The sequence below is a fragment of the Cupressus sempervirens genome, chromosome 3 (assembly GCF_028749045.1).
Source record: "Cupressus sempervirens isolate cs-2001-9-10 chromosome 3, ASM2874904v1, whole genome shotgun sequence".
In the NCBI taxonomy this organism is placed as follows: domain Eukaryota; kingdom Viridiplantae; phylum Streptophyta; class Pinopsida; order Cupressales; family Cupressaceae; genus Cupressus; species Cupressus sempervirens.
The window spans coordinates 275,353,469-275,367,289 of record NC_143120.1 but is presented as its reverse complement, the minus strand read 5'-3'; the positions used below and the strand labels follow the sequence as shown (position 1 = coordinate 275,367,289).

At 30.0% G+C, this 13,821-nt stretch overlaps 1 protein-coding gene across 1 annotated transcript in view; it reads left to right on the top strand.

The window, feature by feature from the left end:
* The first annotated feature begins 8,299 nt into the window (after positions 1-8,299).
* The window catches only part of LOC149566008 (3beta-hydroxysteroid-dehydrogenase/decarboxylase-like), a 39,054-nt gene continuing 33,532 nt past the window's right edge, over positions 8,300-13,821 (top strand). Inside the window, exons 1-4 of the mRNA XM_089819458.1 lie at positions 8,300-8,701; positions 10,764-10,853; positions 11,020-11,153; positions 11,324-11,494. Coding sequence (XP_089675584.1) covers positions 8,476-8,701; positions 10,764-10,853; positions 11,020-11,153; positions 11,324-11,494 — 621 coding nt within the window. The 5' untranslated portion in view covers positions 8,300-8,475. The remainder of the gene's footprint in view (positions 8,702-10,763; positions 10,854-11,019; positions 11,154-11,323; positions 11,495-13,821) is intronic.

Below are 13,821 nucleotides of genomic sequence, written 5' to 3'. Positions count from 1 at the left end.
AGGATTGCCTATTTGCATGTTGATCCTTGTTTGTTTGTCTTCCATCATCCTTTAGTCCTTTGTCAGTACTGTCAATCCAATTTCCATCTAAATAAAGATTACACATCGAATAACATGGTAGGAGATGAATTTTGATGTTTTAATCTCAAATGAAATCTACATAAGCTTTCAAAGAAAGCATCTACTTGGAAAACCATGCATTTGAGGCAGATGTGAGTTCTTGAGTCTTAAAATGCTATGATAGTTGGACTAGATAGGCTGGGATTAATCTACCAAGGCATTCAGTTTTGTTGCAGTGAGAGAAGGGGGTTGGGGAAGCTTGAAGTGATTTAAGGGATTGCCAAGGGCCTTTTAGTTCTATGCCTAGGTTAGCTCTTTATTTTTTCTTAAAATTCCTCATTTCCTACATAGTTATTATTATTTTTAAATATTTAAGTCATTTGAGTATTGGCAATGGAGGATAAAAGTCCATTTTTGGGGTAGATGGAGTTGTTGTCTTTTAATGCAATGTTTGTTGTCTTTTACCAACATAACTTTAGGAGAAATGTTTGCTGTCATTTAATGCAATGTCTCAGTCGAAGCGTTAGGGTTGAACTGTTCCCTAAACAATAGAGGGAAGCCCATTTGCAACCTATGATGATCTTCCTTGCTTTTTGCCCACATAAAATTGCTCCTCATTGTTGTGTTTCCTCACATAGGAAACTGAATGCGATTGGAGAGTTTTTGGATGGTCAGTTGTCATCTAAAGGTTGCTACTATTCCAAATCATATTCCTCAGAATTTTCAGGAAAAAAAAAAAAAAAAAAACTAAATTAAAATTTGAGTATTGTTGCAATGATGTTATTTAGCTTCTTTGATTTAATCTTGTTGAAATTGAATCCCACATGGTTGTTATCTGGATCATCACATCAAGTCTCCATGTCTCTATTAGAAATATTTTTGCATTGCTTCCAAAGAGACCACTTTTGCTTCAACCTGTAAAAGCTATAGTTTCTTGGTTTGTCATTCATCACTATTCAATTCAGTAATGCATAATTTCATCCATGTATGGTTGATCCCAATAGTTTTAGAGTTCGTGACATGAAACTCTTTAGAGTGCATCTATCTAAACATTAAGATTATGTCCATATAAATATCATATCTATCAAAATAAATTAGTAAAGGGGAAAGTCACTACTCCTAAAACACAATTATGGTTACAAAACATTTTTTTAGTAACACTAAAATATAAAAATTGCTATGCCTCCATCTCGTGTAATACCCATGTTATCAAGTAATCAATACAAAGGTGAACTTGAAATAGTTATGTGTGTATCCATGTTTGCAACTGCGGAGAATATGAGCAAAAAGATGTATGTTGAAATTGTTATATAACCTCAGTAGGAATTAAACATATACCTAATAGACAAGGCCTTTCATCACGAGTTGGTTGAGCAATTAAGAGGTGTTTGATTTGATACATTTGCCAATAATGTTTACTATTGCCCTTGGAAAGTATGATAATAAATTTGAGTTCCTTAAATTGTTGCTTTTAAATTTAATTACATTATTTTTAATTATTATTTATATCTATTTAATAAATTTTCTAACTAATAAAAATAAAAGAAATAGTTTAATTTATAGTTGTTTTTCTATATTGAATTAAAATTATTGTAGTATAATTATATTATATTTTTTATCTTAACTATTCAAATACATATATATCTAATTTCTTATATATTTTTAAACACGTCTTGAAAAATGTAGTTTAACATAAACAATTATATATATATATATATATATATATATATATATATATATATATATATATATATATATATATATTTATGATTTATTACATATTATGTTTCAACTATGAAGAGAGGGAGAAATCTTCAAGGAGATATAGTAATAGAAAGGGTACATTGAGAAGGGAGAAGAGCGAGAGACAAAAGGAGATAGAAATAGGGGGAAAGATAGAGACAAAGACAAAGGAGAGGGATATAGAGAAGAAAAGAGATAGATAGAGGTAGATAGAAATGGTAGCAATAAAATTATATATAGGAGACAAAATGAGAGAGGGAGGGATGGAGAATTATAAAAATAAAGATAGGAAGTGATATATATATATATAGAGGTAGAGAGGGGGAGAGATATAGGAATTAGAGAGGGATGGAGAGATAACGAGATACATATAGAGGGAGAGGGAGACAGGGGAAGAAATATGGAAATGTAAGGGTTTAAAGTTATAGGATGGGTGTGATGGAGAGAGATGGGTGGATAGAGAATGGGAGATGTTTGTAGAGATGGAGTGGTGAGAGGAAGATAAATTTAAGAGAGTGGGAGATGTGTCCATAGATGGAGTGATAAGAAGAAGATAGAGATAATTGATGGCCTTAAAATGTTTGTAGTAAACTAAGTCTTCATGATATTAGGCACAAGTTTAAATACACACACACAATATAGATAGCCATCTTATGCAAACTTGTATTGTTTTCTCTATCACCTTACCCTTGCACCAACTACAAATGCAAGTGCTAGTTTAAAGATAATACTAAAGTGCTCATCATCAAGCTTTAACATTCATTCTACAATTTTAAATCTAATAAAATACTAACCCACAAACTATATTTAATTAAGCCGATAGGCTTATATGTGGGAGCTTTGCTCCCAGATTTTATATTTTCTTGTCGAAAAATTGTCGGCCAACTGTTAAAATTTGTTTCGGCTATTAGTTTCTCAGATTTCCATTTATTTCTTTTGTCTTTCTTTATATTCCTGCTTCACATAAATTACAAAAATTATAGAAATAAATAAATTCTATCTTTTTCCCTTTCTATTTCTATTAGATTTATTGTTTATTCCTCATTTTTTTAACACGTATTTTTAAATTTTTCTACTCCTATTCATGCACTTATTTTTTGTGATCATTACTGTCAAGGAAAATGTGAAATGCATTAAGATCATTTTAAGGGTTTTTTTGTTTCTTAGAATTTGTTTCTATGTTTTTAAATATGAATTGCAAAGTTGGTTATCTCTAGAGTAGAGAGAAAAAAAATTTAAGCTTTTTAATTGACAAGAAAGTTTTGTTTTTGTATGTGCAACAAAGAGCTTGTATTATGAACAAGTATAGATTTAGTGGAGCAATACTTATAGTAGATGATTTTGTTTGAAACTTAAGATTTGAGAAATTTATTTGTAGGTATATCAAATTTAGTTAAAGGATAAAGGTATATTGTTACTACATTGGTAAGGTTGTATTGTTACTTGATTCAGTGAACTATCTTTTCCTGAATATTCCTCTCATTCTTGCTATTTGAAAGTTCTTAAAATATAGAAAATGATACATCTTTGTACTAAAAATAAAATGAAAATAAATTTAATGCAAAAAGAGGGGTAAAAATTTATTAAGACAGAAAGGAATACAACAAGGAGAGCTCAACAAGGAGCTCGATCCTTAGCAACAAGATCATCAAATTCTTGCACCATCTCAAAGGACAGTTGCCTCCTATCCCCAATATTCCAACCCGGATCATGACTAGATGCCCATTTGGCTAAACAATCAGCAGTTCTATTCCATTCATGAGGAATATACATGAACCTAATGAACTGAAAAGAGGAAGAGAAGAAAAGAATTTGCTTAACAACAGTAGCCAGCTGCCAACTAACATCCTCAAGCTCTTGCGAAGAAAGCATGTTCACCACTACCTGGGAATCAGACTCATAGATAATCTTACTCCATCCCCGCAAGAAACACTGTTCCACAGCATATAAAATAGCTTGAGCTTCCATGAGATTGTTAGTATAATCACCCTTATGAACTGAGAAGAAAAATTTAACATCCCCAGAACTACAACGAGCCACTCTGCCAATACTAGCCGGACCAGGATTCCCACGGAAAGAACCATCAGTGTTAATTTTCAGAACTCCACAGGGAGGAGGAGTCTAGTGCCCATCCCGGTTAACCCGACCCTTCCTTTGATGATGAAGCTGCCTAGACATAGAAGGAAACCTATGAGCTGCAGCCCCATCCTGCAGAAGAAAATTGAGGCGATTACAGATAGCAAGATCAACCTGATCCATAACACACAATTTGGTTTTGTATTTCACTAGATTTTGATATTGAATGAGGGTCTCTTCTTGATTTTTTTTCCCTTATCAAACTGCATGTGCATGCATAATTTATTTATATTTAATAAATTATATTCCATTAGATTTAAGAAAATGCAAGTACATCAACACCCTATTTGTTTGTTACACTTGCTATTAGACAAAAAATATTAAGAATAGATTTATACTTTCATTTGACTTATGCAAATATCAAATTAGATATAAAGATATTAACAATAGCTTTTTATTACTTGTTCCTAGAAATTTTCAATTTAAAGTTATAAAATAACTATAAATATGATATATGTTCAATTGAAATTTATTTATTTTTTTCTCAAATAATTCATCTTACATTGTGTGATGAGTGTATATTGATAATATTGGATGCATGCCTCGAATTTGATGGTCCTAACACTCATTTTCACACATTTTAATTGTATATGATAATCTAGATTTTGTTTAGACCATATAGGCTGACATGTCATATTCTTCTAAAACCGTCAAGATAACACTTTAAGTTATTAATGAACTATAAAAAATCATTATAAACAATACACTAATTTACTTTATAATATAAATGTATGCTATTTGTTTGTTTATGTATTTTAAACTGATAGATATGACTATTCTATTTTAATATGAATCTAGAAACTTATTAATTACTAATTATTATATTATTATATAACATATATATATTTTTATGGTTGCAATAGAATATGTAATGTAATGTTTCTATATTGTTTATTTTATATTTATATTAACTTAAAATCTTTCTAAAATAAAATATACAAACATAAAATGTCTATTTAATTTGAGATTTTTGCATGTATTATTATTGTATAGTTATTTTTTAGTTTTAGTTTTTTTTAAGAAATGGAAAGTTTTAATATAATTTATATATATAATTATAATTTTATGAACTAAGAAATTTGATATTGATTATTCAAAAAAAAAAAAAAGTAATGAATTTTTTCATAGAACGTAAAATGAAAGGCATCAAAATGATCAAACCGTTATAGAAAAATCATATGACAGGTGGGGGTGACCGTCAAATTCCAAGCCTGATTGTATGCATGTAAGTCATATCTTAAATTTTTAGTATCGTATGAAGATTATCTCTATTTCCATTTTAATTTCGAAACAATTAAAGCTTAGGGAAACTTTCTATTTTTAATTTTTTATTTGGTAAAACTCTCTTTATGCTAATACATTATATTGATATTACAAAAATTTAATTTGTTGCAAGTATTTTACAATTTTTTCTCAATTTAACTTTTACCATAGAAATTAAAGAGACAAATAAATATTGCAAACACATAAATCATTTTCATGGGAATTATTTTAGGATAACTGAAAAATATAATTTTTTTAATATGTGGAAACCTATATATTTATTCTCATTATTATTTTGATTAGTTTCTAAAGTGAACAATCTAAATGAATTAATTGAGGAGATAAGAAATATTGCTTTTCATAAATTAAAATCTATTATAAAAATAAAATAAAATTACCTAAATTAAAATATATTAAATATGCTTATTTTTCTTTTATTATACAAAATTTTAACAAAAAATTACATCCATATTTATTTCTTAAAAAGTAATAGAATTTATTACCAAAACTTTAGTAGAACATAAAATAATATAAAATTTAAATATATAAAAAATACTTACTAATTATATTCTTTTTTCTAATCTTATTTTTCATTTCTAATGTATTTACTACACCTCTAATTCTAATAAAAATAAATTTTAAAAAATAAATATAGTAAGCAAATGACCATTTACTTCTTCGATGATTGAAAATTCAACTCTTAAATTACAACCAACATATCTATTTAAGTTATATTGTGTTCTATTTGAAAACATGTATCACAATGTTATAATAACATAATCATTTGAGATCCAGGTTTAAGAATAGTGCAAAAATATAAAAAATTATTTTGGTAGGGAACATATATAGTTATTCACATTATTATTTTAATTATTTTCAAAAGTAAATGATATAAATGAATTAATTGATGAGGTAAGGAAAATTGCTTTAACATATTCATAAATTAAAATTTAATATAAATTAAATTTCTATCTAAATTAAATTATACATGATATGCATATATTATTATTTTTCTATTATAAAAAACATTTATCAACACATTTTATACATATTTATTTCCTAAAAAATTAATAGAACTTTAGTATAACTTTAATAGAACATAACATTGGATAAATAATTGATTATAAACAAAATATTTAAATAAACAAAAACCACTTTTTATTTATTTATTTTAAATCTCTAATATATTTACTAAATCTTAAGTAATATACAACAAATGAATGTTTTCTTCTTAGATGATCCAATTTCAATTCTTAAATTACAACAAACATATTTATTTGTCCGATAGGCTATTTGTGGGAACTTTGTTCATGGAAATTAATTTTTTGATGGAAAATTTGCAAGAGTTTGATCGGAAAATTGAAAATTCTTCCCGTTAATTATTTACCGGCAAGTTCTTATCTCCCTCCACTTTTTACTCTTGTTTTGATATTTATTAGTTGTTATCTCCACTTTTAACTATTGTTTTTCTTTTTCTATTTATTAGTTGTGATTTCCACATTAGCTCATGTTGTGATGTATTCAATTAACTTTTGATTTTTAAAATTGATTTAGATTTTAGTTTTTAATTTTTAAATTTTTTTTAATATTAGTATAATTTTTATTTTAAATATTTTTTTTTGTTTCTATAATTTATTTAGTCAATAGAATATTTATTAGACATATTATTTTTTGTATTTCTCTTATTAATTTTTCATAATAGAATTTTCATTGATTTTTTTAAATTATTATTTTTTTCATATTTGATAAATTTAATTTAAATAAATAATATTTATTAATCTATTTAAAAGATTTTAGTAAATATTATGTTATTTAAATTAAAAACTATTAATAATCTAATTTATTCACATAAAATTATAATTTAAATATCCACTTTTAACTATTGTTTTTCTTTTCTTATTTATTTAAAAAAAATTACTTGTGATCTCCACATTAGATTATGTTGTGATCTCTATTTATTTAACTTTTGATATTTTAAATTGATTTAGATTCTAGTTTTAAAATTATTTTAAATTATTATTTTTATATTAGTTTAGTTTTTTCTTTAAATATTGTTTTTCCATTTTCTATAATTTATTTAGTCAATAGAATATTTGTTAGAGATGTGCTATTTTTTAATTTATTTTTTGCATTTCTCTTATTAATGTTTTGTAATTAATATTTTGATTGGTTTTTTTTTAAATGATTTTTTTCATATTTGATAAATTGAATTGAATTTTAAAATATTGACATTATTGAACACGTTTTTTAAGCAATATTCAAATTTCCTAAATATTGTAAATTTTATATCTATGTTTTAATTTTTAACTTTTTAATTTTTATATTTTCATTTTTAAAAAAACTTATATTTACATTATTTAATATTCATTCTATATTTTTCTCTTAAATCTCATCTCTTATCGGCGCACTCGTTGCATGTCCAAAAGCATGCGACTGCTATTATAACTTATATTAAAGTGTACATTTTTAAAAAAAAAATGTTAATAATTTTATTACAATTTTAGTTAAACATTTATGCAAAAAAAAATATATATATATATTATTCTTAATATAATAACAAATCATAGAATTTTATGTTTAACTTATTAATTTATTTATTATTTAACAATTTTTAGAGTGTGACATGTATATATTTCTATGAGCTTATTGTTTATGTACACAAACATGCAACTGCTAGTCTTATAAAAATTAAAATGAGATATCATTTTAGGAATAATGTTTTTTACAACTAGACATCATTTGATAGCTTTGTGTTAGCCCCCAGGCCCACATGACCATGTTAAACCTTTGCTTTAACGCAAGTATAATATTTGGTAAAAAGAGAGACAAACCACCAACTTACCAACTGCACTCTCTATTTTCTCTCCCATACACGCAAGTTTTCCGGTCGAGACGTTCCGTTAGTAGACATGCAATCATTCGCCGTCAACTACCCTTGCTTCACTTTCTCCAAGCTTCTTTATTGAAAACGCCCTCTTGATTAAAAAGCCCGCCGACCAAGCCTTTCTGCAGTTAAGCCCCCGCCTCTGGTTTCTCATATGACCACTGTTCTTGCGTAAATCATAATAATACCAACGGACAGCGGACAAAAAAAAGTAGAAAGAAACGGAGAATTTCGTTCCTGCAACGCACTACAAAATCCCCTCGCATGTCGGCCTCAATTGTTGCTCTTCAAACATCGATCGGAGAGAGTTCCTGAGAAATTTAGGGGCAATCTCAAGGAATTTATGATAAACATATCTCTAATAGTAGGAATTGACGATAAATTTAGCAATGGAATTTGAATTCTGCGTTGTGACGGGCGGCCGGGGATTTTTAGGCCGATCGGTCGTACGAGAATTGCTGCACTCAAACCGTTGGACTGTTCGAATTCTCGATTTAGACCGTGAAATAACTTTGGATGACGAAGAACAGAGTTCGATTCTCGGGGAGGCTCTCAAGTCTGGAAGAGCTGGTTATTTTGGCGTTGATCTCAGAGATGAAACGGAACTTCGTAGAGGTCAGAATGTGCATTGTTTTTGTTCGTTTTTCCTCTTTAGTTTGTTGCGGTGTTGATGATATTGCTCTGTATGTCATCACTTCACTCTGAGGTTTAATTACTTTCTCTGTTGGATAGAATTTTGATTTATTTAGCGCCTTTCACTGCTTATTTTCGGGAAGGTGATCACTTCTGCTGATTGAACTTTGTTTTGCATTTTAAGGGAGTAGAATCTTTTTCAGGGAATCTAACTATGAAAGCTGAGTTGTATATATTGATCATTTTGTTCTTACGCTTGAATATGTTTTATTCTTCCCTTTTAATCAACTTTAGCAGTGTGAATTTGTTGTCATTCACCAATACTAATGATTATAATCCTTCATTGATACGCTTAAGCTTAAATTTACTCTTACCTTGATATCTCGTTTATTAGCATTTCATTATTCCTCTGCCTATCTTCTACTAAGGCTTCAAGCAATTGCAGGAAATTTGCTTGTACGTAATTTTGGTTTTTAAGTTTCAATGCGTTATCGTTATAAACGGATTGATGGCAGCGATCATCGTGTGCTTCAAATATCAGATTCTACTTTATCTTTTTGTTCGATTCTTAGCCCTCAACGCGCCTTCTTTTCTCTGTGAAATTGTTTCGAATATTAATCTATCAAGCTCTCAGTTTACTTTTGTACAATAATTATTGTGGATTGCTTGTCAATTCGTTTATTAAAGATAATTTTGATCGGCAGCTTATAGAGTTGTTGAAGTTAATTCAATGACCAAAATGAGGTGTTGTTTCTCCGTTAATTTCTGGCGTAAGGGAGCAATTTTCAGTTATATTGGAATGGTCTTATAGGTTATCTAGGTTCAATCTTTGCTTAAATTGTATTTCAGCTTTTCTAACAAGGCTTCTTAATGATGGAATAACTTTGAGGGCAGTGTTTCTGTTGTCTTGTCATTGCAACGTTGCCCTTTTCCGTTTCAACTGATTAGTTTGTTATTTGAAATGCGACGGGTGGGAAAGGAAGTCGATAAACTTATGTAATTGGAGGATAGTCTGTTTTCTGATTTCTTGTTTTAAGTTTTAACACATCATTAAATTGTACTCAATTTTCTTTGCAAAATTGTTTCAAACAGTGAACTGAATTGTACATGGGACCAGTGTATGATGGTTAATCAATGGGGGTTCGCTCTTGTAGCTTGGTCTCCAGGAAAGAGTTGGAGCTTTTCTTGGCCTTTTGCTTGGATACTGGATTCCTGTAATTGGTAGCTTAGGAAAAATCTCATTAAAAAGCTAAACCGAATGTACCAAATTTTGGCAAATTATTGATATTTGACCATCCATCTATGAAAGGATTGGCATCTATCATATTTTTATATGATATTATTTCTTTCTAAAAAGGAAGTCAATGCTGAATTTATTTGAACTCTGAGAATCTAAAATTCTTTCTTTGGGTAATTTTGCATTAACCGAATCTTTTCTTTAATGGAGAGATTGAAGCTGCTGAAGTGACAGAGGTTTAATTCTTCTATACTAACTAATAGTTGTGGTTTAAAGTTATTCCCATCCTATGCCCCATACAGTAGGTGCATCAACTAAAAGCAATAGCAGAATGTCGTGGAATTGCTGATGGGAAATGCTACTATGTGCTAATTTTTTGGTAGCATAAAACTGATCTTTGTTCTCATATTTTCTTTTCCATCGAGGGATTACTGTAAGTGAATTCCAAAGCAGACTGCATTTTTATATTAAATAGCATCATTTGTTTTGAATGTTTCTAATATTTATAACTTTACATGAAGAGTGGCTTTGTATAGAGTTTATAATATTTTAAGGGTTTATTCCAACTAAGAAAGCTCATTGATGCTTCCCATATATCGTAATGGTCTGATTGAGCCTACCATGTACGAGTATTGCTAAGATATTTTACCTTGGAACTTTATAACTATCTCTTTCTATCAATTTAGGGTCATATAGCAACTACTAACATTTTCAGGTAAAACGTTTTTTCTTTACTTTTAAGTTTCAGTATCTTACTTCACTATTATTGTATAGTATACTTTACACTAATTATTTTTTTATATACAGTTTTTCATGGGGCATCTGTTGTTTTCCACACGGCTTCATCAAATATATACCTGAGGGATTTCAATCATCATTATCAAGCTACAGTTCAAGGTTTCTGACTTCTTTATTGGCATTTTTTCTTTAGTCTGGGAAATTCAATGTACTTATGATTCATCACAGCTTGAGGATTTTATTTTTAGATACCTGTTGAGAGTGGTGGCATGGGAACTTTGTTAGTTTTTTTTAGAATTAAATTAGCTAGTTGTTTACTTCACAGGCACAAGAAATGTAATCAATGCCTGCCTTGCATGCAAAGTCAAGAAGCTTATTTATACAAGCTCTCCAAGCGTTGTTTGTGATGTGATCCATGAAATCATAAATGGGGATGAATCCTTAACATATCCTGATAAGGTATATATTATTAACCCTAATAAAATCTTAAATAGACTGCTTTCTGATACCTGATTTTTGGTCTGTTTTGTCCTTTTTGCAAAGGAGCATTACATATACAGTGTTGGATGAACTGTGCAATATGATTAGCCTCTGGAGCTCTTATTTTTTTATTTTTCGTTTGGCTACAGCATAATGATACTTATTCTGAAATGAAAGCACAAGCAGAGGCAATGATTTTGAGATCAAATGGCAGAGACGGGCTTTTGACGTGCACTTTGCGTCCAAGTGTTATGTTTGGTCCAGGAGACAAGTTGGTTGTACCGTCAATAGTAGCAGCAGCAAGGGCAGGCAAGTTTAAGGTGGGGACCGATGGTTGTAACACTCCTACGCCAGCAAGTTTTTACTTTGGGTATGCTGTTATTGTTGGTTGCAGAACATAACTTTTATCCAATACTTCAATATTAAATGTATTGCTTCGTACTTCTGGCGATGTCAGCAATCAACCTTAAACTCTCTATTTATCAATTATCATGCATAAATGTATGTTTTCAATGTACTTGTCACAGGGAAACTGGTTTTGACCTTGTATGAGAATAGTTGTTGATGAATGTCCCTTTGGAATGCAGACAAGGGTGGATTAGACTTATAATCAACCTTTTGTGAGTTGAGTGTCTAAAGGTCATTGTCCTATCAGCTATTAATCTTGGATTCTATTATCTCTTGAAATGGGTGGAATATGTTTGCCAAATTTAAATTTGATGGGATGTTATTGGGTACTTTTACTAGTTCCTTTGAGACATTAAAACTTGATAGGAAGGAAAAATATCTTGAATTGGATCTTAAATTGTTTCCGGTTGAGTTGATTAAATAGCTACTTGTTTTTTATTCTTCCTTCGTACTTTCTATGTGTGTTTGCATCTTTAAGGTATCCTTGATTCTATCCATAGTATTTGCTAGACCTAACCTTGATTTACTCTTTTACACGATTCCCTTTATACCTGATTGCTCAATGTTCGATAAAGTAGAAGTGCATCTGACAAGACAACCACATTGGCTGTATTATTATACATAGTAGTTTTGTACATATATCTTTATATCCACCTTCCTCGAGAAGCTTCCTTTTTGTAGAAGCTTTTAATATAGGTGTGTTCTCCTAGGCTCTTCATTCTTTATCTTTCTTACAATTGTTCATAAATCACTTTGTGCTAGAGCCAATTAATTATGTCCTTCAGATATCCGTAGACTGTCCCAAGGATGGCTAGCCATCACTTTCAACACAGCCTACAAAAGTCTGAATCAAAACAAATTGACATATGAAAAAAAAGGCAAGGAAGGATGGGTAGAGAGGGGAAGGGTGCAAAAACTATGCTCATTTATGACAACCCTAAACCTAAAATAAAGACAAACATCTAAAAACAGAAAGCTTCCTTGTTTTGTCATTTTGCACAACAACTAAAGATTGTTCCACATGAATTAAGGCGAAAATCCATACAGTTCTAATCATCTATTGCAATAGTTTTTTGCCTTGAGGTTGAGTAGATGGATGTGAATATCACTTTCCTTTATGGTGATTTGGATGAAAAGTTACATGACAGACAAAGAAATACACTGAAAAAATAGAGAAAATTTATTTTATAAGTTGCAATCTTTCTATGGTACTAAGAAATCTACTAGGATTTGGAACCAAAGATGGTGTAGAAGCACCCAAATAAAGAATGTACATATGCCAATCAGTCACTACAAAGTGTCAGTTCTACACGAGCCGACTGGAGGAGTTTATCTTGGGATTTGTACAGGTCCTTGTGGGGTCGGTTTACCCTATTCTATATTGTTTTGGAACAGTCTATAAGCCATTTTGGCAAGAGATAAGGATCTAGATCTTTCTGTAAGCCGTTTTTGTCTCCTAGGGTCAGTTTTCCTATGTAATAATCTAGAATGTTCCCGAGACCGTTTTAGCTTGTATAAATGGAGTCTTCGGGTTTAGAGTTGGATAGGTTTTTTTTTTTGAGTGAAGTTGCTCTGGATAGAAGTTTTTGGATACGAAGTTACGGGGAGAAGAAATCTGTAGGAGAGCAAGTGTAAATACTGTTCATTTGATGAATCAATTAGAAGAATATTGTTATCTATCTCTTTTTGGTGCTAGTTCCTTTTGTTTTTGCTTCCACTGAATTTATCTCTGCATCATTTTTGGTATCAGAGCTTGGGGAAAGCTCCTAAGGTGCTTGGGAAAAGTTTGGGAAAAGCTTGGGGAAAGCTTTTAGCTTCTAAGGCGAATTGGATTTTGTAATAGGTTGAGGAAAGAACCTGTAAGTGTGGCCAAAAGACTAGGTTGAGTGGAGAGAACCTAGATAAGAGACAATGGTCACAAGAGGAGATTTATCTCATGATTAGAAGATACTATTCGATGCATGAGTTTCATATTGGAATTTTCAGAACAAGAAGAAGGAAGAAGCAAGGAAAAGAGAGGAAGAGAAAAGGAAGAAAAGAGAAGAGGAAGCCAAAATAGATCAAGAGATAAAAGAATTAATGGAATTCCTAGCTAAGGAACTGAGAAAGCATGAAGAAAATTCGGTGTGACTAAAAGAGGAATTGCAAGAAAGTATGGAAAAAGAAAATACAGATCTGGAGCATCAATTAATTCAAATTACAGAAACCTGTACTGAGACATTGGAAGAGAAGAGTTGTT